This window comes from Chenopodium album, chromosome 5 (genome assembly GCF_948465745.1).
Source record: "Chenopodium album chromosome 5, dcCheAlbu1.1, whole genome shotgun sequence".
NCBI classification, from domain to species: domain Eukaryota; kingdom Viridiplantae; phylum Streptophyta; class Magnoliopsida; order Caryophyllales; family Amaranthaceae; genus Chenopodium; species Chenopodium album.
In genome coordinates this window covers 30,643,974-30,667,367 of record NC_137838.1, presented here as the reverse complement: position 1 = coordinate 30,667,367, position 23,394 = coordinate 30,643,974, and the positions used below count along the sequence as shown (strand labels likewise).

General features: G+C 35.3%; 1 protein-coding gene across 1 annotated transcript; it reads left to right on the top strand.

Moving 5' to 3' along the window:
- The first annotated feature begins 3,809 nt into the window (after nucleotides 1–3,809).
- LOC145632050 (VAN3-binding protein-like) lies at nucleotides 3,810–9,389 on the top strand. The gene is made up of 7 exons (XM_081684317.1): nucleotides 3,810–4,278; nucleotides 5,198–5,308; nucleotides 6,943–7,363; nucleotides 7,919–8,137; nucleotides 8,269–8,318; nucleotides 8,633–8,690; nucleotides 8,890–9,389. The coding sequence occupies exons 1-7, from the start codon at nucleotides 3,910–3,912 to the stop codon at nucleotides 9,105–9,107; spliced, it is 1,446 nt and encodes a 481-aa protein (XP_081540443.1). The 5' UTR covers nucleotides 3,810–3,909; the 3' UTR covers nucleotides 9,108–9,389.
- Nucleotides 9,390–23,394: the final 14,005 nt, after the last annotated feature.

The window sequence follows — 23,394 nt, the reverse complement described above, 5'->3', positions numbered from 1 at the left end:
TCTAGTTATATAGATTTATTTTAATTTTAATGTTATTAATTTAATTTATGATAAATTTAAATAACTATAATGTATGTATATAATGGTAATAATTTAATAAAAGAAAAAAAAAGCTTAAAAAAAATTCTAGACGTTTTTTAATGTTTACGTATTTTGCACATTTTCATATTTCAAGAGTTTCCCGCCATACCATAGGCTGACACGAATAAACGCAAGACAACAAAAAGCGTCACTAAATTTGAGTACGTGGACATGTAAAAGCGTCGCTAAAGAACTACACAAATTTGGGATAATGCGCGAAATAAGTATTTTCCGACACTTCGTATATTAGTTAGGACACATAAAAGCGTCGATATTCTCGACGCTTTTTTGTGTCCCTCAAAATTCTCGACTCATGTATTCTCGACGCTTTTTAGCAGCGTCGAGAAATATTTTTGCGACGCTTTTTGGCGTCGAAAAAAGCCCTAAAAAGCGTCCAAAAAACACGCTTTTTGTAGTAGTGTTGCTTCAAGGTAATATATTTTTTGTGTTATTTCTACAATGTAAGTGTGGTTGTGTTGAGAATCACATGTGTAATTGTAATTAATAACTTTCTTTAACTTCTTAATCTTTCCAATTTGTTAATTTTATTATTTTGAGAATAATAATACTTATGAGTTTTTGTTTTTTTTTAAATGTCATATATGTTTCATGATTGAAAATATTTTTACGTCAATATGATTTTTGTTGTTCATGTCATCATTTTAGTGGAATATGCTTTGTATTAGCAGGAATTTTATGTACTATAAAGAGACCTTAAAGTATGTCTTGGTTGGTGTATGGTAATACATTTAGCAATATGATAGCGACATTCATCACAACTTATCTTAACATATCATATATAATTAAAATAGTTGAAGTATAACATTTTACAAATTTAATAGTGAATTACTAACGTTGTTTAAACTTGATTTATCTTTTACTTAGTATCTTTTTAGGTATGAAGGTTGTGAATTAATACACTAGCTTTCATGAAAAGTTGTACAAAAATTTTCGGAAGGCAAGTGTTGGAGATTGGTTGATGAAGCATGTTCACTAACGCAACTATATTATTTTCAAGGATTGGACTTAATTAAGTAAAGTGTTGGAATTTAAAGTCTTGAGTTGTCTTGTTATTTTATTTACATCATGGTGAATGTGACATATTTTTCTAACCATTTGTGCAAATTAAGTTGATGTTGGTAACATGCTAGTTTTCCTTATTTGGAAAAGTATTCTAGCAAAAATAATTGTCCACTATGGTAAGAAAATTTAGGACATGTAACAATCCTTGATTATTTGAAGAAATGTCGAGTGGGATAGGCCTTGAACCCACATGGAAATATTAAAAGCATTACTTTCCTATCCCTATGACATGTGTAGTAATACTTGATTAAGGTTGAGCTCTTTTGAGTTCTTAATGGAACAATAAACCATTTAGGTTGATGCTATTTGAGACGCACATGATTGATCCACCGTTCGAGGTTTAGTCCTTTGACTCTTAATGAATCCAATTATTGAGTGGACGCACTAAAATACTGGAATCACCGTAATTTATGATTGTTGTGAGGTTGAGCATTAAGATCTTAATGAATCCATGGTCTTGTGGGGGTTAATGGCTACAATGTAGCATTTGTTGAGTTCTTAGGAACATGTTTTAACCCCATTGACTAAGTGCTTTTGAGAAGTGTTTGTGATTCACCTATATGGTTGTGATGACTAGCCATCTATGAGCTTCCACTAGACCTAAGGTGAATGTACTTGGCTATAAATTAAGTGCATCTCTTTGCGGAGTTCATATAAAATCTTGGAGTGATGTATGTGTTGTGGGGTCTTGCACTAAATCTTGGAGTTTCAAGGTCCGTTCACTCCTTGATCAAGGGTCCTAAGGGTTTCAAGGTTTGTCCACCCTTAGACTTGTAGCTCATATCCCATTACACTAAGCACTAGATTTTAAATTACAAATGTAATATCTAAGTTTTATGTACTACATCTCCTCTTATGCTCATATGGTGCTTCTCATTCTTTGTTGCTTTTCTTTCCTCACTTTAGTGGGGGATTGTTGGAGTAAAGAGAGGAAAGGTAGTTGACCTCTCGCCCGGTCGAGCAAGCTCGCTCGACCGGGCGCAAGAACAAGTGTTTTTTGATACGACCGAGCACAAGAGTAAAGTTGATTTTGGTCGTTTGTTCTCCCTAACAAGCGGGAGATTTCCCTGTCGGGCTTGACATCGGGCGAGAGAACTCGCCTGCTGGGCACGAGACTCACTTGGCTACGCCTCTTCATTTCTTCTCCTTGGATTCTTTGTTTTTGTATCCTCCATATAACTCCTCCTTAATAGCATGTTTTAAGTGTTTTTATTTCTTTTAAAGGCTTTGTCTGTTTGGATTCCTAAACTCTTGATTATCCCATTTTTCATCATATATTTGAAGGTTGAGAAAATCAAAATCAACAAGTTTACATTCAAACCCATTAAGCTAAACAATATACATTCTTCTTTTTAAGCATAAGTTTATATGATTTCAACCTCTCATCCAAAAGTGTCTTTGTATGAAAGTGGTGTGTTAACCATAGGAAATGTGCCGGCGAATACAATTGAGCACCACGGTTGCGTCGGAATTTCGTTTTTAAGTCAGTGATTTACATCACGATACACCATATTTGTTCCATTGATTATAAGATCAACTTATCTTATTGATTATTACTTCTTGATAGCCTTGAAAATAAATCTTATTTTACAACATCAATCACATTGCGACACGTATCACAATTTACCTATTAAGTAGGTTAACAACTAGTCATGTACTATTTTGAACAGATGTCCGTCGTAGGTTATTTTATTTTGGAACGAATAATCAAAAGGTCGTTTTATTTTTAAAAGACTGGCTAAAGATTGTTTTAGTTTTGGCAGTTCTTCCTAGTCTGGCCATTTTTAGCAAATATGTGTGTGGGGAGGAAAATGGATGACTATGTTGCCCTTTTACTGGTCTTATTAGGGGGCGGGTTATGTTGAGGATTTTTAATAATTTTTTATGCATTTGGTGGTAAAAGGTTAAAAAGATATATCAAGGTAGAAGACCTTTCATGATACTATAGGTGAAATGTAAACTAGCTATAAAAGGGTTACAAAAATAAACTAGATAAAAATTTGTTTAGAAGGTGCAATATAAAATAAATCAAACATATGCTAATTGAGGGTTAAAAAAAAAATTGATTAAAAAATTTGATCCTTTTACCTCTAGTATAATCAATGAAATAGTTCACCACCTTAACTCATAACATTTAATAATCCTTAAGAAGCGCAAAAAATAAATAACACATTTTATTAATTAGTGATACATAGTAAATTAGTAATACAATATGCGGTGTTTGTTATAGACTCATCGCGTATAAGGATTAGCTCCACCTTTAATCTTTTAGTAGGATGAACATTAGAAAACCAAGGAAATCGAAACACTAATCAAACAATAATTTTTCAGAACAATTAATCATTTCCACATTGTAAAAAAAAAAAAAAATCATTTCCACACTCAAATAATAATAATTTGACTAGGACCATTTTACACAAGACAATTCAACCCCACTCAGTCACTCACTAGTTGAAGAGACAAATTTAACATACGAGGAAGTCGATAATAAAACATAACGGAAGAATAAAAAAACAATTAAATAACAAAAATCCATTAAAATAAAAAATCCAAAAAATACTTATCCTTCCTCTTAATTCCAACACTGACACGTTCACCCTCTCTCTCTCATCCCTCCTATAAAACCCCCCGCACCCTCCTCATTACCTGTCAAACAAACAAAAAATAAAATCACACTCTTTCAACCTCCACTCTTCTCCTTTTCTCTGACCCCACCAGAAACTTCCTCAACCCGATCCGACCCGAATGGATAGAGGAGTAGCCGTCGGTGAACCATGGAGACCCGACCCGTCAATTCAACCCAACTTGTTATACAAACCACCAGAAACTCCGAAAGAACCCATGGAATTTCTTTCACGTTCTTGGAGTGTTTCGGCTCTTGAGATTTCTAAGGCCCTAACTCCGGCTTCTAAAGGCATGCTTTCTAAGGCTATGTTTGGTGGGTTTTCGGGTAGTGGTGCGACCGTTGGCGGCGGCGATACTCCCATTTTGGAAGATGTTGTTGCCGAAGAAGCTGCCGCGGCGGCTTCCGGTGGTATTGGCAATGGAAATGCCTTCTCTTTTGCTTGTTCTGAAACTTCTCAGCTCATCTTGGAGCGCATTATGTCACAATCGGTTAGGTTTTTTTACTCTTCTTTTATGAATAATTTCTTAAAGTTTTCTTCATTTGTAATATTTTTTGACAAGATTATGTTGTTTGTTTGTTTGCTTGTTGTTTTCAGGTTCAATTTCAGGTTTTTTTCTAATTTTGAAAGGGAAATTGGTCAAAAAATAATTTGTAATTTTATTCTATTCGGTCTGGAAATTGACTTGCAAGACATTGAAGACAATAAATAATACTGACGAAATTAAAATCCAGTTTCTTTTCAGTTTTTTTTTTTTTTTTTTTTTTTTTTTTTGTGATAAAAACATTTTTGTAATTTTTAGTTTAAGGTTGATTATAAAGTGAATTAATAAAATCTCCGGAAATTGACTTGGAAGACAATAAATTAATAATACGGAATAATATTGACAAAAATAAAAATTTGTGGGTTGAGTAAATTAATTATATTTTTTTTTGTAGTACAGCTGTTTTGATTAAATTGGCAAGTGCAGTGTTTTTGCTTGGAGCCTTGGAGTGGGAAAATGAAATATTTTATTTGGGGTTTTCTTTTTTGTTCAATTTTTAGTTCCCAATACGGAATATTTGAATCTAGAAGCATAAAAGAAGAGCGCTAGGTTTCTATCTTAAGCTGTCTTCTTCTAGTGTACCTACTCGTTGATCAAGGAGTGTTTTTTAATTACACTCGATTTGTCCGAAATCAATAATCACGTTAATCAATCGTGTAATTTGAACAAATAATAATGTTACAAAATTGGAATGGTCGGAGGTTGTAGCTAGTAGGACTTGTGTTTTAAGGTTAATAAATAAAGTGGTAGTACTAGTAATTGATTTCTTCTTTTATGATACGTGACTTTGTAATGATGACTAGTGTGCTAGTGGATTAATCACTAATATAAAAATATAACATTGGGTTGGTTGGTTGTGTTACAGCAAGAGGTATCTCCCCGCACTTCTGGTCGGCTCTCGCATAGTAGTGGCCCACTCAATGGCTCCTTGACTGATAGTCCTCCGGTTTCTCCTTCTGAAATGGACGATGTCAAGGTTTGTCTCTCCTCTTATTTATTCAGAATTAATTGTCACGTATGGACTGTAATTTAAACTAGTAACATCTAAAGTGCCTAGTGAATTAGGATTGGGTTTGGGATCGAGTTTGCGAGGGATGATGTCAATTTATTATGTGGGTGAAAAATGTTTGTTTCCTAAAACTATTGCTCAAAAAGTAAATAGATGGGGGCTCAGAAGTGTGTCTACACTGTCTAGTGGTCTGTGTGGGTTACAAACACAAGACTGACTAAATTAGAAGAGGACGATTTCTTGTGATCTTTGCCTTTTTCTTTTAAGTTTTTTTCATTTATGTAAATTTTTTTTATTTTTTTATTTTTTTTATTTTCCTTTAATTTTTTCTATTTTTAAGGACGCTTTATCAGAGAATGCCTTTATATTTGCACCCTTGCCTAAGAAACTTAATGATTCTTTTGTTTCAAAATCCGTAGTAAGGAAAACCGTCAGTTTTTTTACTGTAATTTTTAAAATTGCAACAGTTTCCCATTTTTTACTTTTTTATTTTACCTTTTGAAAAAGATGTACCGTAGGTAGTGTGGAAAATATACAAAGTTTTCACTGGAATAGCTACCTCTTTTTGTTAGTTACGGAAACTTATGATTTAGGCTTTTTGCGTATATATACTTGGGAAAATTAATACTCGTACTACTACTAGTATTAATTGCATAGAAAATGACTAGATAAAATCTGAAAAATCATGATTTACCGAGTGGGTAATCTACCTATTGCATGGAAAATGACTTGATAAAATCGGAAAAATCATAATTTATCAAGTGGGTAATCTACCTATTGCATGGAAAACGACTTGATAAAATGGGAAAAATCATGATTTATCGAGTGGGTAATCTACCTTGTGTAGGTAACAAAATGTGACACGTATATGTAGCATTAATATAAATAATCAACATCGATTAATGTATGATTATATCATTAATTACATAAATTGATGTGAGTATAAATTTAAGTTATGCAATTGATGTTTACACTCAGTCTTGGAGCTTTTTATTGAACAAAGTGATTTTTCTTCCCAATTTATTTGGGTAATTCAACCACAAGGTTGATGTAATACGGAGTACAAAGATCCCTCCAATTAAAATTGTTAAATTGAATTGGGAAGGAGCATGTGAAAAAAGTCACTATCTCTTGAAACAAGGTCATTTAATTCTCTTTGGATATGTGATTATTTTAAGGGCTTGAATTGATTGACATTTCAATTTCAATATCTATAGTAAGCTTCTCACATTTACTTGCAATAAATTGAAAAGAATGTTGTGACCACTTTTAATTTAGTGCTTGCTTATTATCTCCTCGAGACATGCATTATTGAGATGACAGCCCACTTGATGACACCCATTTATTAAACTTCTGTTAACCAAGAGTTAGGTTGATGTCAATACAGTACAACCCTGATAAAAAGAATTTCTGTGCTAACTTAATAAAAGTTAACTTATTTCTAGTTAATTTTGGTTTCAGCCACTTTTACTTTTAATGCTTTATAATCCACAATTGTCTTTATCTTTAATTTTAGTTATGATATACTTGTACTATGTATGTCCTTAAGGCTACGTATAAGCATTTAATCCATTTCCTAAACCTATTTGGCTCATATGCAGTACTGTCGCCTTAATAATCACGCAAATACACAGTACAGATCTAACAACCCTGTTGGAGTTACCCCTGCCGCTGGTGGGAAAACTGTTGGGAGGTGGCTTAAGGACAGGAGGGAGAAAAAGAAGGAAGAAACTAGAGCACAGAATGCACAACTACATGCTGCTGTCTCTGTGGCAGGTGTTGCTGCAGCAATTGCTGCAATCGCTGCTGCAACTGCTGCATCGTCAGGAACTGGCAAGGATCAAGAGGCTGCAAGAACTGATATGGCTGTTGCATCTGCTGCTACCCTTGTGGCAGCTCAATGTGTAGAGGCTGCTGAAGCTATGGGTGCTGAGAGGGATCATTTGGCTTCGGTTGTTAGCTCTGCAGTTAATGTTCGGTCTTCTGGTGACATCATGACTTTGACTGCTGCGGCTGCTACTGGTAACTTGACACTTATTAGTAATAGGCTTAATTCCTTTATATATTCATCAAGGCAATTTTATTTCCTATTTCAAATTAGCAAATTTCATTGGAGCTGAACACTATTTATTTTGCATAACAATATTCATTAAGGCCACCACTTTCTTTTTTGACATTCAAAAACTTAGGACAACATGCTTTTCTTATGAATTTCTTTGTTAGGATCTTTGGAATCACAGTGTGAGCTTTTCTTTTGAAAGTCACAATAAATAAATCATAGACCGAACTCTCATACCATCTTTATCAACAATTTGGTGGATAATAAATAAAAAATACCTGATATCTTTGAAAATTCATTGATTTATTGCTTTAGTGTGTGCTTGCTTCCTAATTGTATGAAAATAGCTGTGTTAAAAAGTACTCCGTACAAGAAAAGAAATTATGTAAAGTTTAGACAAGAATTGTGTAAATGATTTAATTCATTGGATGACATTTATTAGTGTTACATGTTTGATATATTATTGAAGGTGCTATATCATTTCAATTAATGAGATTGCAATTGTTCAAATTGTCCAGCATTGCGTGGGGCAGCTACACTGAAAGCAAGGGCATTAAAGGATGTGTGGAACATTGCAGCTGTGCTTCCAGCAGAGAAAGGGGTGACTGTTAGCAATGGCAGCAACGGTTCTAGCGGGAGTCATAGTGGTGAAATCATGCCAGAAGATAATTTCCTAGGGATCTGCAGCAGGGAGCTGCTTGCTAGGGGCTGCGAGCTTTTGAAACGTACTCGGAAAGGTATCATAATTCTTGCTGATTGGTTTTACAGCTTTGTTGCTCATGAATCTTGTTATTTATGCATATTAATAGGTGATTTGCGTTGTACTACTGACTAATGAGTATTTTCTTTTGTCGTGTTTACCGTACAGGTGATCTTCACTGGAAAATTGTGTCTGTTTACATCAATAGAATGAACCAGGTAAGTTTATTTATGTACTTGATTGCTTACCTAGACAGCGATTGATGTAATCTTATACTATACAACATGAAATTTTATTTAACAACTTAATAGTTGATCCAAGAAAAAGTTTGATGAAGTTGATTAGTTTATGATTCGTAGTCTGATTAGATACATAAGGTATCTTAAGAATAACTTTTTTCTATTTTTAATCAATAAAAGCCTTTGAAAGTATAAAGTTAAAGTAATGTACAGTCGATCAAAGATGAATCCGCCATCATTACAATTACGATCTCTAAAATTTTTGAAACGTCCTTTTTATTTCTTCATTGTAGGTTACACTAAAGATGAAGAGCAGGCACGTTGCTGGGACCATAACAAAGAAGAAAAAGAGTGAGTTACATTTGCTTTTGTCTCTCTTTCGTAATGTGAACAAATGTTTTATTAGTGTGGGTCTGCAAGTCTTCATTCCTTTCATGGGGATCTGAGAAAGCTAATGGTTAATGAGGTGGTAAATATGAAAAGCTAACGTCTTTAAGTTTGATTCCTCTTTTTTCCTTTTTTGATTTCCCATATTCGATCGTCTTTGCAGATGTGGTGATTGAAGTCATCAAAGATATGCCGGCTTGGCCAGGCCGTCATTTGCTTGAGGGTGGCGACTGCAGGAGATATTTCGGACTTAAGACCATCTTACGTGGTGTTGTAGAATTTGAGTGTCGTAACCAACGTGAATATGAAGTTTGGACAGAAGGTGTCTCGAGGCTTCTCTCTCTCGCTGCTGAAAAGAACACCAATCGACATAGGTTCTAGGGTAGTAGTATAGTAGTATATCTCGTTGTGATGAATGTCGTTATGGTTAAAGCCGTAATGGTTGTGCCGTTGTAGAATGTGACGTTTTTTGCAAGGTGATGACTTTTAGGGGAGATGGGTAAAGGGGGAAAAAATTAGGACATTGGTACTAACCATATGTTTAAAAAAAAATGGTGGGGGTTGGTTTTTAGCTTTCTTTTGAAAGTGTTTGTTATCCAATGTAAAAAGTAGCAATTAAAGAAGCAAAAGCATTGTGTAATTGGTTCTTCTTTACTCTTTTCTTACAGTGGATAAAATTTTGTAGCTATGTTCAAATCATCTAATATGATCCAATGTGAATATTTTTGATCTAATCTTATAATTTAGCAAAACCTTGAACTTATGAATAATTTTTTTATTAAAAAATTAATAAAATAATAAGCCAGATTCCTATAGAGGTTCATGTTCTTAATACAAATTTTTCGAACAACTTTATTAAGAAATTGTAGATAATTGGCGTTGGATATTTACTTTTTTGAAAACTGCATTAGATGTTTACTTAAACGGCAATAAATAATGTAACAAACACAATTAAAATGATTTGGATTGTTCTCATCTACTCTTTCGGTAAGTTTTTACTTGCTTCATTTGTATTTTGTGCTTTATTCAATTGACTTACTTTGATTACAAAAAAGACTTGCGTGGACCTGGTCCACAATAATATTATTGTGGACCCGAGGTCTATACACACGCAACTGACATTATATTGAACATAGTGACCATTATTTTTAACATAGTAACCTTATTTTTAACCTAATAACCTTTATTAAAACTACTACAACGTTTAATAATATTGTGAACTTGAAATACGACGCTATTACCCTAATTTTAACATAGTGACCTTTATTATTCATATTGATAAGTATATAAAATATTTCATTACAAAAATAACCACTTAGGCATATATATTACCAAAATGATTTTTATTTTAATATAGTGACTTTTTTTTAATTATAGTGAACTTTTTTTTTATTAATAAAACAACCATACTTTCTCTAATGTTAGTGATCCACAATATATTAGTGTGAACCAGGTCCATTTAAGAATTTGTACTTTGATTAATGTTTGTGATATATACTAAGGAAATAAAAAAAACATAATTTTATGGGTATTTACTGAAAACATGTCAGTTAATAGATTATGAAATTTCAATTATTACGATCAATAAATATTGATAATTGAAGATAATATTAATTAAAGATTTTTATCGTATCCAGAAGAAATAGAGGAAGTAATTGCGTATGATCTAATTATTTCCGAAATAAACAAATATTTTACTGTATTATTTTAACTAAACATAGCCGTAATTTGTATGTGAGCCATGTGATTCAAGAAATTAGAATGTTGTTTGGCTAATGAGTAATGAGGTAGGAAAAGGAGGAAGTTGGACTGAGGCAGTCAAAAAAGAGAAAAGCCAAGGATCCCATTATTTGTTGTAAAGAACAGACAAAAGACATAGCCAGATTCCATTTACTTTTTCTTTTTCTTTTTATTTATTTATTTATTTATTTTTATTATTATTATTATTTTTTTTTTTTTTTTTTTTTTTTTTTTGTTGTGAAGGTCCATTACCCATTTTTTTAATTAGCGTTAATTGCATAGTTTAAGGTAGGGCTAATCATGATTAGATTTGTAATATTCCATCGAAATGTCTTTCCGCCTTAATCTATAATTTGTTTAGGTAAAGCATACATGATGATATCAATCTGCGTATCTAAAAGACAGCCAATAACCTTATTATAGGTGTATTATAAGTTGTGTTATCCAAAATCGCCGCTTATAATTGAGAATGATTTTGTATAATTGATTATTAAATACTTCCATCAAAGAAATAAATTTGTATTTTGAAAGTTATCACTTGCTAGTTGCAAGCTGTCTAGTTGGGGTACGAAGTACGATATGATTAACGGCTCCACACTTGCAATGAAGCAAATATGCAAATATGCAAATAAACAAGTGACTTCCCCTACTTTCAAAAAAATATTTAAATAAAAACAAACGGAAAAAAATATTGGGACTTCCTTTAAAGAATTAAAGTGGGGCAAGTAGGAGGGATGGTAATATCTACTTAACCGCTTCACCCCCTTTAAATAAATAGACCAAAATAGAAAACCCAAATTAAATGGATGAGAAGCGGATTCTCGCAATACAATGTAGTTGGACTCTCATGTCGATCCGAATGAATCATCAAAAAATTGCTTTTTTTTTTTGTTGCAAATTAATTTTTCAAACAATATGTTGTTATTGTTTACCTTTTTTATTAACAAAATAAAAAATATACGGTATACATAACAAAAAAATTATAGTTATTGTTTTTTTTTTTTTATTACTTTAATACTCATACATTAGTCATTCGTTCCACCCGTTTCATCTGCGAATGATGAACATATGGATACAGATGATGGGTGAAGTGGGTGATAGATGAATGTGGATGGAGTGATTGTGTAATTGGTTCTTCTTTACACTTTTCTTACAATGGATAAAATTTTGTACCATGATATTTTTAGGCTATGTTCAAATCATCCAATGTGAATTTTTTTTATCTAATCTTATAACTTAGCAAAACCTTGAACTTAGGAGGTTCCTAAATCCACCGGATCCGAATATGATCCATTGCCATTTATAGGTGTTGGAAGTTCTTGATATAAAAAACAAGTGAGTTGGGAAAAACAAGAGAGAGAGAAAAACAAATGAGAGGAAAAAGTCACACATTGGTTGGGGAGAAAGGTTTTGCCTTAATTTTTATATTGTAGTGCCTTAGCACTACTTAGTTGAGTGAGTGAGAAGTGTCTGTTACACCACACACACGTGCGCGCGCCGAGCCAGGTCAGGTCGGGCTCGGGACTTGGGGTCTTGGGGAATGCGATGTGCGGGCGTGGGTCCTTGTTATCTTTTTGGAGAAATTTTATTTCCTTTCTCTGTTGACAGAATATTCCTAAGTATCCATTTTTTACTGTTGGGATTTTTTGACTGTTGCGGAATTTAATCAGCCATTAATTCCTTAATTGTAGCTGACTGATTCAATTCCTTGTTTACTGCTTCTTCTGTTGACTGGCCAAATTAATCTGGACAGTTTCTTGGCCAAATTCTTCCCTCGTTTTATGCTACATGTTTCCCCTCTTCTGTCTATATATATTCGATGGTTTTCCCAGCCAAAACACACAACAAACTGCATTCTTCTCTCTTCTTTAAAATTATCTAAACACAGTTCTTTACTTTTGATTTTCTGGGCAAGTGTTCTGAATTCCAGTCGGGTTTTGTGACTAGCATGTAAGATCGATTAGATAACGCAGTTTCATGGGCTATAGGGGCATAGTGATGATGCTCGGTCAATTACATGGATATGCATGAATGATGCATGGTCGAACTATCGACCTACTTTGAAGTTCAAGTATAGAGCTTTCGGATATATTAGTGGATTCCTTTGACATGATTGGAACATTGATTCCATTCAATGATTTATTTAAATGTGGTACACTCAAACATCTACCCGTAACTGGAGATTATAAAGGGTGTTTCCCGATTACTTCATGAGTTGAGTGGGAGCTTTGGTAGCCACAAGATTGGATTGAGTCTATCTATTTAATTAGGAATGCGTCTTGGCCCCTTGAAGAGGGAAAATTCAGAAAATGCATGGCCGTGCTCAAATGGATTACATAGTAATCATTTGTTTTGTAATTCTAACTCAAATTTTAAGAAAAGATTTGTAGATTAATATGATCTTGACTTTAGATGCAATCATATTATCAAATCAACACACATTGACTTAAGGAATTTGAATATTGCACACTAGTCTCAAACAAGTGGGAGATTGAAGGAATTATGTCTTCGATAAGTGCAATTACTAGATATAACAAGGATCACGATTATGGAGATAATTAGTTCGTTCTATAGGGTCATCATTATCTGGTGCTAGTCATGAAAATTGATCTTTGGGCTAGTTAAATAGTCCAAAGCCATATAGAATGAATCCTATGAGGTCACACACAAGAATATTGGGTTAAACAGGTAAGAGGCCCATTATTGGGCCTTGTGAGTTTATGACATGTCACATTGATTGTTGGGCTAGGATAGTTTGATGAGCTTAGAATGTTTTGGGCTTGACATGTATTTATTTAGAGATACGATCTATAAATATAATCCATGCCTAGGGTTGCATAACATAATAATTTAACACACTGTGAATTGTGCATCAAGCAACCAACTCCCAAAACCCTAATTCTCTCTCTCCTCCCTTGACCGTACGGCCAGCGTGCTAGGCGGCGCCTGTGGTGGTAGTTCGGGTGGTTCGTGGTTTGTTCGTGACTCTCTTCTCCGTTGAAGGTTGATTGAAGTATTCGATCACGACTAACTAGCATTAGTGGGGTTCTTGTTCTCCTTATTGTTCTTGCTCGATTATACGTGGAATCACGCTTCAAAGGTATAATTCTTATTTTTTATGTGTTGTGCCTGAGATTTTGGGATTAAGTGCTTTAAGAATATGATTCATGTTTTTCCGCAATTAGTACCTATAAACTCCTATAGTGGTATCAGTTAGCCTATGCATGTACATATATTGGATAATATATCTTTGATAATCCACAATTTTAATTCAATTAAGAGGGAGAATAATTTAATTATGGGTCAATTATTATTTTAAGGGAAATTCTCAACGGTAACCCCCAACTTTTGCTACGAACCAATGCTAACCTCCCCTTTTTTTAATTATACAAAATGATCCCAATTAACAACTTTATCTCACTTATGACATTAATGAGGGTTAATTAATTAAAAAAAAAAACTAACTATGGTTAGCTTTGAAAAAAAAAAAAAACTAAAAAGAAAAACCACCACCTCCACCCTCATCCCCACCAGATCTAGCCAACACCACCACCCCCACCCTCATCGGAGCCACCTCCCACCCAACCCCCTCGTCTGAAACACTGACCTCACACCCAACCGCCGAACCCCAGGCAACAATTCCCTCGCACAGCAGCCCGCGACCAATCCACCTCCCTACCTCCACCGTTAGCCGCCGAATTAACCACCAGCACCTCCAATTCGACCACAACAACCACCATCGCACTCAGTCCACATCAGAGCCCCCACAAGACCCTTCAGAGTCGGCGCTAATTCCATTGAAGTGGTTGCTCCTAGTTCGATCTACAAAATCCAATTCGTGTTTGAGGTTCAGCGGTGTGGGGGTGGTTAGGGTTCCGAGATCGGCGCTCTAGTGGGGTGACGGTGAGAAGGAGGAGAGGGAAGGAGGGTTGTGGCAGGGGATTTGGGAATCTGGCTTGGCGGTGTTTGAGGTGGAGTTGGCGCACCGGCGGTCGGAGGAGTCTGGGTAGCATCGCCGGCGATCGGAGGAACTTGGGGTGGTGTGCCGGAAGGGAGATGGTGGCTGGGAATTTTGTGGGTGGTTTTTGGTGTTTAAGGTTAATTTTTTTAATTTTTTTAAAAAAATATAAATCTAACTATAGTTAATATTTAATGAAATTAGGTTATGAGTGAGATGAAATTTTTAACTAAGGTCATTTTGTATAATAATAAAAAGGGGAGGTTACCATTGGTTCGTAGCAAAAGTTGGAGGTTACCGTTGAGAATTTCCCTTATTTTAAATATGATTTAACATATAGAATCATTAAAAGTTGTTTAATTTGCTCCGAATTAGCCATCAAAAGATCCGATTTTAGCCCTAATAAGTTTGAAAATTCGAACCCCTATCCCTAAATTCGAATTTTTTCGAAACACTAAACCCATAAATTTTGATTTAATTCGATTGCTCAATGATTCATGAATTTAATCTATTTGATTTCATGTTAAATTATTAATTTTCATGATCAAATTTTTAATTTAAATGTTAAATTGAATTGGGGATTAATTTCATGAAGAACCCTAATTTTAAAATAGAATATGATTTAATTTTAAGATTAATTGGTCCTAATTAAGTTAATTTAATTTTAACAAAAGAGTTTGTTTAATTTAAATTAAAATAAAAAAGGGGAATTGTATGCGGCAACTGCGGCTGGGTGGCGCAGCCACGGCGACTGCCGCAGGTGGTGGTCTAAGAGGGAGGGCGGGGTAGGGCAGCAGTCAGATCAGAAAAGGGCAGCAACTGCAGCATGTGCAACAGTTTTGCGGCATTGTTGTTGCTGTGTGTCGCTACCTACAGCAGCATACACCTCACGGTGTACGGCCATTGTGGCTGGCTTCGGCTGGCTACACCACGATAGTTGGCGCATATTTCAATTTTTTTTATTTTAGTTTATTTTATTTGATAAAAACAGATTTCAAAATTTAAAAAGGGATAAGTTTTAATTTTGAAAAGACAATTATCAAAATTAAAGTTGTTAATTTTTTTTAGTTTGGATAATTATGGAGCAAAATATTCTATTTGGATAATAATTGATTAAATAATATGATTATCCCATAATTATTTTAGGATAATAATTGATTTTAAATATTGTGATTGGCTAGGCAATTAGGATAGAATCTCCTAACTTAGTTAGGATAATCATGGGAAATAAATATGATTTATCATCCATAATTAAAATATGAGTTGATTCCATCTCATACCTAAAATAGAATGTATGATATTTTATGATTGATCATGAATAATATATGATATTGTCTAATTGCAGTAATTTAATTAAAATATGAGATATTTAGGAGCCATGTTTCCTTAATTGTGAACATTTGATGTTGTAGTTTAGGAAAGAATGATGAGTGATTTATTATATGGCCTTTTATAATATATGATGTTATTTATTGCTATATATAGACTAGTATGACCCATACATTCTAAATACGATCTGCGCATCGTGACGTATTTTTGTATTCTAAATACGGTTTGCGTACCGTTAAGTATTTTTGTAAATTATTTTATCTTATTTAAGTAGTAGATATAATAGAATAATTATACAGGTTGCAGTTGATCCAAGAAGCCAATGGAGTGGAGGCCCGAAGGAACAAAATGGATGAGATCCATGAAGATTCAAGTGAGAGCCTTTTTGCTTTATTAGTTTTCTTAGGATTCAGGGGGCAATACTTTATTTATGCATTAGTAGATTATGCATGTTAGATTTTATTTATGTTGTTTGATGATGCGCTACAGTTCACTAAATGATCACAACATAATAAATCTAGGTCCCAGTAATATTGAGGTTGCTTTTCCAATTAGATACCTAACAACCCTTCGATCGTGAGTGATTGGTCGGCCTCTGCAGAGTGTCACTTATTATCATAGATAATTTGGGGTAGATCACGTTCTACATATTTAATCGGTTATATTCAACAAAGTTACCTAAAGCGTTTAGAACCTTGAAGCTAAGGGTAATAATCAAACATGTGATGGGTAATTATTCAACTAAGAATTACAAGAGTTGTAATCATTAAAGAGTTTACCCACCTTGAAAATGTAATGCTTGATGGTAGGGCCTCAGTCGGCTCAACTATTACACAAATAAAGGGTCTTGGAATCATTTAATTCAATAGGGATCAATTAAAATTGAATAAATGCTTTAAAGTTACTTATTTATACGCTTAAGGTGCTTTAATTTTATTAAACATAATTATTGAATTTTGCCTCGTTTTGATTTTGTAGATGAATAACCTTAACGACAACATTATTTTGCCAAACAAACTGAATTTAAGGCTGAATCTCAAGAAACTTGGGAAAATGATATGAGAAATGTTCTCAAAATCCAAAAGCTTTTTAGATTTCAAGTTAGATTAAATCAAACGACTGCGAGCACTGCCTTAGTGCATTCGGTAGGGCTTCTTGTTGTATTTGTAGAGAAATGTACCACCCAAAGGGAAGATGCTTCTCCTCGACGAATTCCCCCGGATGGACGTCGACGGTTGTCTGACTCATGTTGGAGCAGATAGTCGTACTCATGTTGGAGCAGACGGTAGTTTAAAATAATGTTCATTCGTCCATTGGCCTCGTTTAACGAATGAAGTGCCACTAAGTCAATGACTTAGCTTAAAATAAAGAATAATTAGCTGCTAAGTTATTAACTTGGCTTATAGTTAGGTTTTAGGAAGACTGTTTTGGTGTAGTCGGGTCCTTTCTTGGGTGTCTGATGTTGGGGCAGACGGTCCCTTAATCATGTTAAGTTTATGAGTGTGCTTAGCCGTCTGCATGTTGTGCAGGCGGTAGCTCATAAAATCTCGACTGTGTCCGTCTGCACATTGTGCAGGCGGTGTTCGAACGAAGTCATTAGTTAAAAATTAGTATTGTGCAGGCGGTACTATAGAGGGTAAATAGGATCCGTTGACACATGGTGCAGGCGGCATCATTCATTGGTGTCAGTATGGTCCTTCTGCACTTTGTGCAGTCGGTACTCTAAATAAAGAAAATAAAGACAAGTATGAAATGAAGGCAAAATTTCATTAACAGGTCAAAAAACTTTTACAAAATTTCAGAAGTAATACTTCTTTAGGTTATCTATATTCCAGGTTCTGGGTAGCCTCCTGCCGTCTGGTGTTTCCAGGCGGTAGGTGCCGCCTCTTACTTCTTCATAGATTCGGTAGAGGCCTTCCCAATTTGGGGTTAACTTCTCTTGTTCCTTCGCCCTACCGATTGCCTCCATTTTTCGTAACACAAAGTCCCCAACTTTTAAAGGGCGCTTGTGTACTCTTTTGTTGTAAGCTCGAGTCATTCTCAAGCGGTAGATCTCATGGCGCAAGGCAGCATTGCCCCTGCATTCTGGGAGTGAGTCCATGATATTCTTCCAGATGAAGGAGATGACGTCCTTTGTCTTGATGTTTTTGATCGCCTCCGCCTCTATCCATTTGGTAAAGTAGTCCACAACCACTAAGATGTAACGCCTGCCGCCTAGAGCAGTCGTATATGGGCCCAAAATGTCCATGCCCCATTTAGCAAACGGTACAGGATTGTGGATTGCCGTAAGGTTGGTGGTCGGACGATGGATTAGCTTGCCAAATTTTTGACACTTTTCACATTTTTAACCATCTCCATAGCATCTGCCTTAAGGGTAGGCCAAAAGTAATGCCGCCTGGCCCTGACGGCTAAGGATCTGCCGCCTACATGAAAGGCACCCAGTATCCGGCATGCAATTCTTCAAGGATTTCTTACCCCTTTTCTAGGGTTACACACTTCAAAAGAGGCTTCAGAAAACCTTCTTTGAAGAGCTCTCCTTGCCTTATCTCAAAGCTTGCAGCCCGCTGTAGGGAATATTTTAAGCATTACCCCTAGCTTGAACCCCACTGTGATCATACACTTAAGCATGATGGCGTCCAAAGGGAAAGAAGATAGAGCAAAAGAGTCGCCAACAAGTTTTAGGAACTTGTAAACCGTCCACAGGGTGAAGGTTACACCCCTTAACGATCCAGGAGATCGTCAACTCCAATAGGCCTGGAACCATGACTGGTAGTTCGGGGATGAAGGTACAAATCCAACCTAAAAGAGATTGAACCTGCCCTAATAATAGGCCTCTACTTTATTCTGATCGTATTCATGTGCGCTTTCTGACTAACATGCAATCAATAGGATTAACCCTAAACCTGTTTATCTATGTTAGTTGAATATAATGCACAAATAAATCTATTATTGGCGATCACTTGAATTATAATCAAATTAACCCTAAACAAGATTATTAATTATCTTATATAAGCGTGATTATAAGTACCGATTCCCTTTAAGCATGCATAAAAGGTGTGATCAAACAACATAATAACAATAAAAATAATAATCATCATAATAATCATAATTAAAATAATTAAAATAATCATAACAATCATAATAATTAAAATAATCATAATCATGTTAAAGCATAATAATAGCAAGATCCTAGGCATGATACTAAAAAGATTAATAACAAACCCTAGCATGTCACTAAATAATAAAAATCAAATCTTTAACCCTAACATGATACTAGGAACTTATTGTTTTCATTCTAAACATAAAATTAAGAAAAACATCCTAACATGATACTAGAAATCAAAATAACAACCTAGACATAATTTTTATATCATAACAACAATAAATCAATTAAAGTACTTACTTGGATGCCTCGTATTTCTTTCTAATAACAAAATACACACGTTAGTAACTTCAAGGAAAATAATAAATCAAAAAAATTAAATTAAATTATTGAAAGAGAGATTTGGGACCAAACCCTCAGAAATTAAAACCTTTCACGTCTAGCGCGAAGGCAACTTCGAACTATGCTAGGTGTGTCTAGTGCTAATGTATGAGGAATTGTGTTTGTAAAAGGGTTGGCTAGAAAGAGAGAGAGAATCAAGAATTCTTGATGAGAGTTGGTGAGAATTGGTGATTTAAAAAAGAGAGATATGACCTCTATTTATAGAGAAAAAAGAGGGTCGAAGAATAAGAAAAGAATCCGAATTCGAATCGAAATAAAACTCGATGGACAACAGTTTTTGCGGATTTTGTTTTTATCATATCTTTTGATCCAGAAGTGCAAATAAGACATATGATATGTTGTTGGAAAGATCTTGAAGTATATTTTCCAACCCAATTATAATCAAATTAAAATAGTTTGTAGATAAAAAGATATGTCCGAAATAGTGGAAGGGTGTTAGTTTTGGATAGAGTTTCATGTTCCATTCATATCTTTTTCGTTATAACTCGGATTTAATATTATAATATATCATTGGAAAGATAATTTCAAGATCTATCCAACCATATAAAATTTGGATAAATATTATGAGGCACGAAAATAAAATCTGACTGTCTTTGAACATCTTTAAATTCGAATAGAATTAGGATTTAAGAAAAGGAAAGTTTTAAAAAAGGAAAGTTTTTATTTAACTCAAATTCTTTAATCTTATCTTTTCAAAAAGGATAATTAAGATCTTTTAGAAACTTATGGAAGGTTCTAATTAATCCTAATTATTTTAAGAATAGTATTAAACCTTTGGACCCTCCACATGATCATTGGGTCGTAGGTAAAATCCGGTTTGTGCCCAGTTTAGTATTTTGGCCATAACTTCCTCATTATTCATCGGAATTGGGCTTATAATATATCGTTGGAAAGGTCTTTTCAAACCCCATCCAACTACACCATTATTGGACCCTTATCATGGACCAAAATAAACTAGAATTCACGTTTATAATAAATAAGGTAAGAAAAGAAATATTTTCAAAAACAGAAAGAAGAGATATTTTAATAAAAACATCCTCATCACTAGAATTTTCACCCTTTCGCTTTGTTCGATAATCAAATGATGTGAAAGGTATTATCACTGGGTTTGGTTTTGGGGAGACACAAATGGGTGTCTACAGAAGCCCCCACTTTGAGTGAGTTTGGAGAAGCACAAGTTTTGAAAATGAAAGTCAAAGTATCGATGGGGACGGAGAATGATTCAGAATGTTCTGCAATCCTAAACCATTCGTGTAACGCCGATACCTGTAAACTAGCGTTAGTTAAACAGATAAAAGAGTTAAGAAATGCGTATCTTGCACCATCGAGCACACGTCTTTGGAGGTAACCGATTTATTGCTGCATTTGTCGTTGTGACAACCTTCCACAATCTAGGGAACGCCATCTTGCTGCTTGTTTTGACGATCTTCCGCAATCTAGGGAACGCCGTCGATCAATGTTGCTACATCTCGAGCCTTTTCTTGAAGCATAGTGACAACCTTTCCAATCATAGCAAAAGTCGTCGAAGACCGCCTCATCACGAACTGTCCTTCTCAAATCTTGGTGACAACCTCCACAATCTTAGCGAATGCCGTCGAAGACCGCCCATCTCGTGCCATATTCTCAAATCTTGGTGACAACCTCCACAATCTTAGCAAATACTGTCGAAGACCGCCCATCTCGTGCTATCTTCTCAAATCTTGGTGACAACCTCCATAATCTTAGCGAATGTCGTCGAAGACCGCCCATCTCGTGCTATCTTCTCAAATCTCGGTGACAACCTCCACAATCTTAGAGAATGTCGTCGAAGACCGTCCATCTCATGCTATCTTCTCAAATCTTGGGTGACAACCTCCATAATCTCAGCGAATGTCGTCGAAAATAACTTTACTTGAAGTCATCCTCAGTTGTTGCGATAATATTCCGAAGAAAATCACCGAAGAACAACGCTTGTCGATCTTTAAAGCTCGCTTAAACTTGCTTTAGCCAGTGCGTCGGCGGTTGTGCTGCTTGTAAACCAGTATGTCGGTACTTTGAATTGTGAACCTGTATGTCGGTGCTGTGAACCATTACGTCGGTGCTTCTGAACCAGTATGTCGGTGCCTTTGTGATGAGCCAATGTTTAGGCGCTTTAAGCTAAGTGAGACGATCTTTCGTTAGGTCGATCAATTATTTGCGGTTGTAATCAAATCGACTACTCAATCTTGTCAAATTGCTTATAGGGGCTAACTATCGTACCAAGGAACCCGAAATTGCTGTTCTGAGAGGCTTCGAGCTCTGTCGTTGCTGAAATATCTCTAGCGCCGCGATTTTGCTCTATCGCCAGACGCTGGGATCTAGCGCCGGGCACTAAAATCTATTGCCAGACGTTGGATATTGTCGTCTGGCGCTGGAGTCGGGTCTTCCCTATTCTGCTTTTTCTACCGTTGTTGCTCGGTTTCGCTCTGAACTTTGAGCTTGGTCATTTCCTTTCAACCAAATCCGCTCAAGTCTTTTGTAAATTAAAGCTCTTCATCTCTAATTTACCGATCAATGCAACTCCTCTTATCTTGGAAGAATCTCCTGTGTCATATTCGCGGTTTTTTAAAAAAAATCCGGGAATGTCCTCGCTTGCTGGGATGCATCCGCTTTTATATCTTTGACTATAGGACTTTGCCAATCTCTTTAATTATTTTAGGGTTAACCTAAGGTTTAATGTCGCTTGACTCATTGACTTGACACGACTCAAGGTATAAACTTGACTCAATGTGTTTGACTCGAGGTTGACTCGACTTGAAGTGAAATAACACGTGTGAATCACGACCCGTGTGTGCGTTGTATTATGATCGTGCGACTTGAAAATGCAAAAAAAGCAAAAATTTTCCGTCATTTTTGTGGAGGGTACCGACTTTCTCTCGAAAAAGAAAGACACGAAAAAGGATCGAAGTGTTTGAAGGGACATGTTGAATGAGCTTAGTCAAATGTTGTTTGATACTATCTCTCAAGGTGCAAGGATTAACCCATCCTAGGCTATCTCAATTAACTCAATAATGAAAGTATGTAGGTAACTTAGGCACGGAGGCTAAGCACTTCATACTTCGATGCAATGATGATTATGATTGATGAGTGATGTTGATATGACAAGGCATGCTTCAACGTTTTGTTAAGATTTCATGAAAAAGGGTTCCTAAGGGAAGTATATTTGGTCATGTATCTGTGCGGTGTGTGAAAGTGACACTAAACTAGGCTGCAAGGGCTAAGTGTGTGGAGAAAATAAAATATTATTTCAAGAAGAGTCAAATGATGGTGACTCTTAGGCTAGGTAAGCTAATGATGTAGGGATCAATCCCCCAAGTCTAGCTCTACATGAATAGGGATGAGCATGGGAGATCCTTTGATATGATCATGGTGTGAGTGTGTGAATGTGAATATGAATGCATTTTTATTACGGTCGCACCTCGACGTGAGGTTGCCTACGTATCCGTTAGGAATCAGGCCGAACGTAGCTCTAGGCGAACCTCACCCAAGTGTCTGTATACCTCAAAAAGGTCTTTTTAAGGGTTGTAACGTGGTTAGGCTAAAGGTTATAGAAGAAAGGGATAAAGGCTCAAGACCCTAGATAAGCCCCCAAGGTGTGCAATCTTGCTTTTGAATCTTTATATTTTTATGCTTGAGATTTATCACTCTTTTTTTTTTATTTCTTTTTGCTTTAGCATTTATTTTATTTTTATAAGTGTGGGCAATCTCGATCATGCGGTCTATCACTCACTTGGCATTCATGTTTCTCAGGCACGGTACCGACTACTCGATAAGAAACGCAATCCGAGACGTGTTCTTTTAAAAGATATTTTCATATCAAAGACATTGGAACACTTGCCCTTTAGTACACTTTTATTTATTTTTTGCTTATTTATTTATTTATTTTGATCTTTTGAAATCACTCAAGCTTTTGAAATTGCATAAGTTACACACTGTAGGCGTCGCTCAAAGTGCGCCTACGTTAAAGCATGTGTGAATATGCTTGGCACTCATAGGAAGTGGGAATTGACATAATACGATTAGGGACAAGGAAAGTAGGGAGCCGCCAACAAGTTTTTAAGGAACTTGTAAACCGTTCACGGATCATAAAAGGCAACAACGAATAAAGGGACAACGAA

Coding starts and splice junctions, on each gene's coding strand:
- LOC145632050 (XM_081684317.1), top strand. CDS start 3,910: ATGGATAGAGGAGTAGCCGTCGGTGAACCATGGAGACCCGACCCGTCA. Junction 7,364..7,918: donor GACTGCTGCGGCTGCTACTG/GTAACTTGACAC, acceptor CAAATTGTCCAG/CATTGCGTGGGGCAGCTACA. Junction 8,691..8,889: donor CATAACAAAGAAGAAAAAGA/GTGAGTTACATT, acceptor TCGTCTTTGCAG/ATGTGGTGATTGAAGTCATC.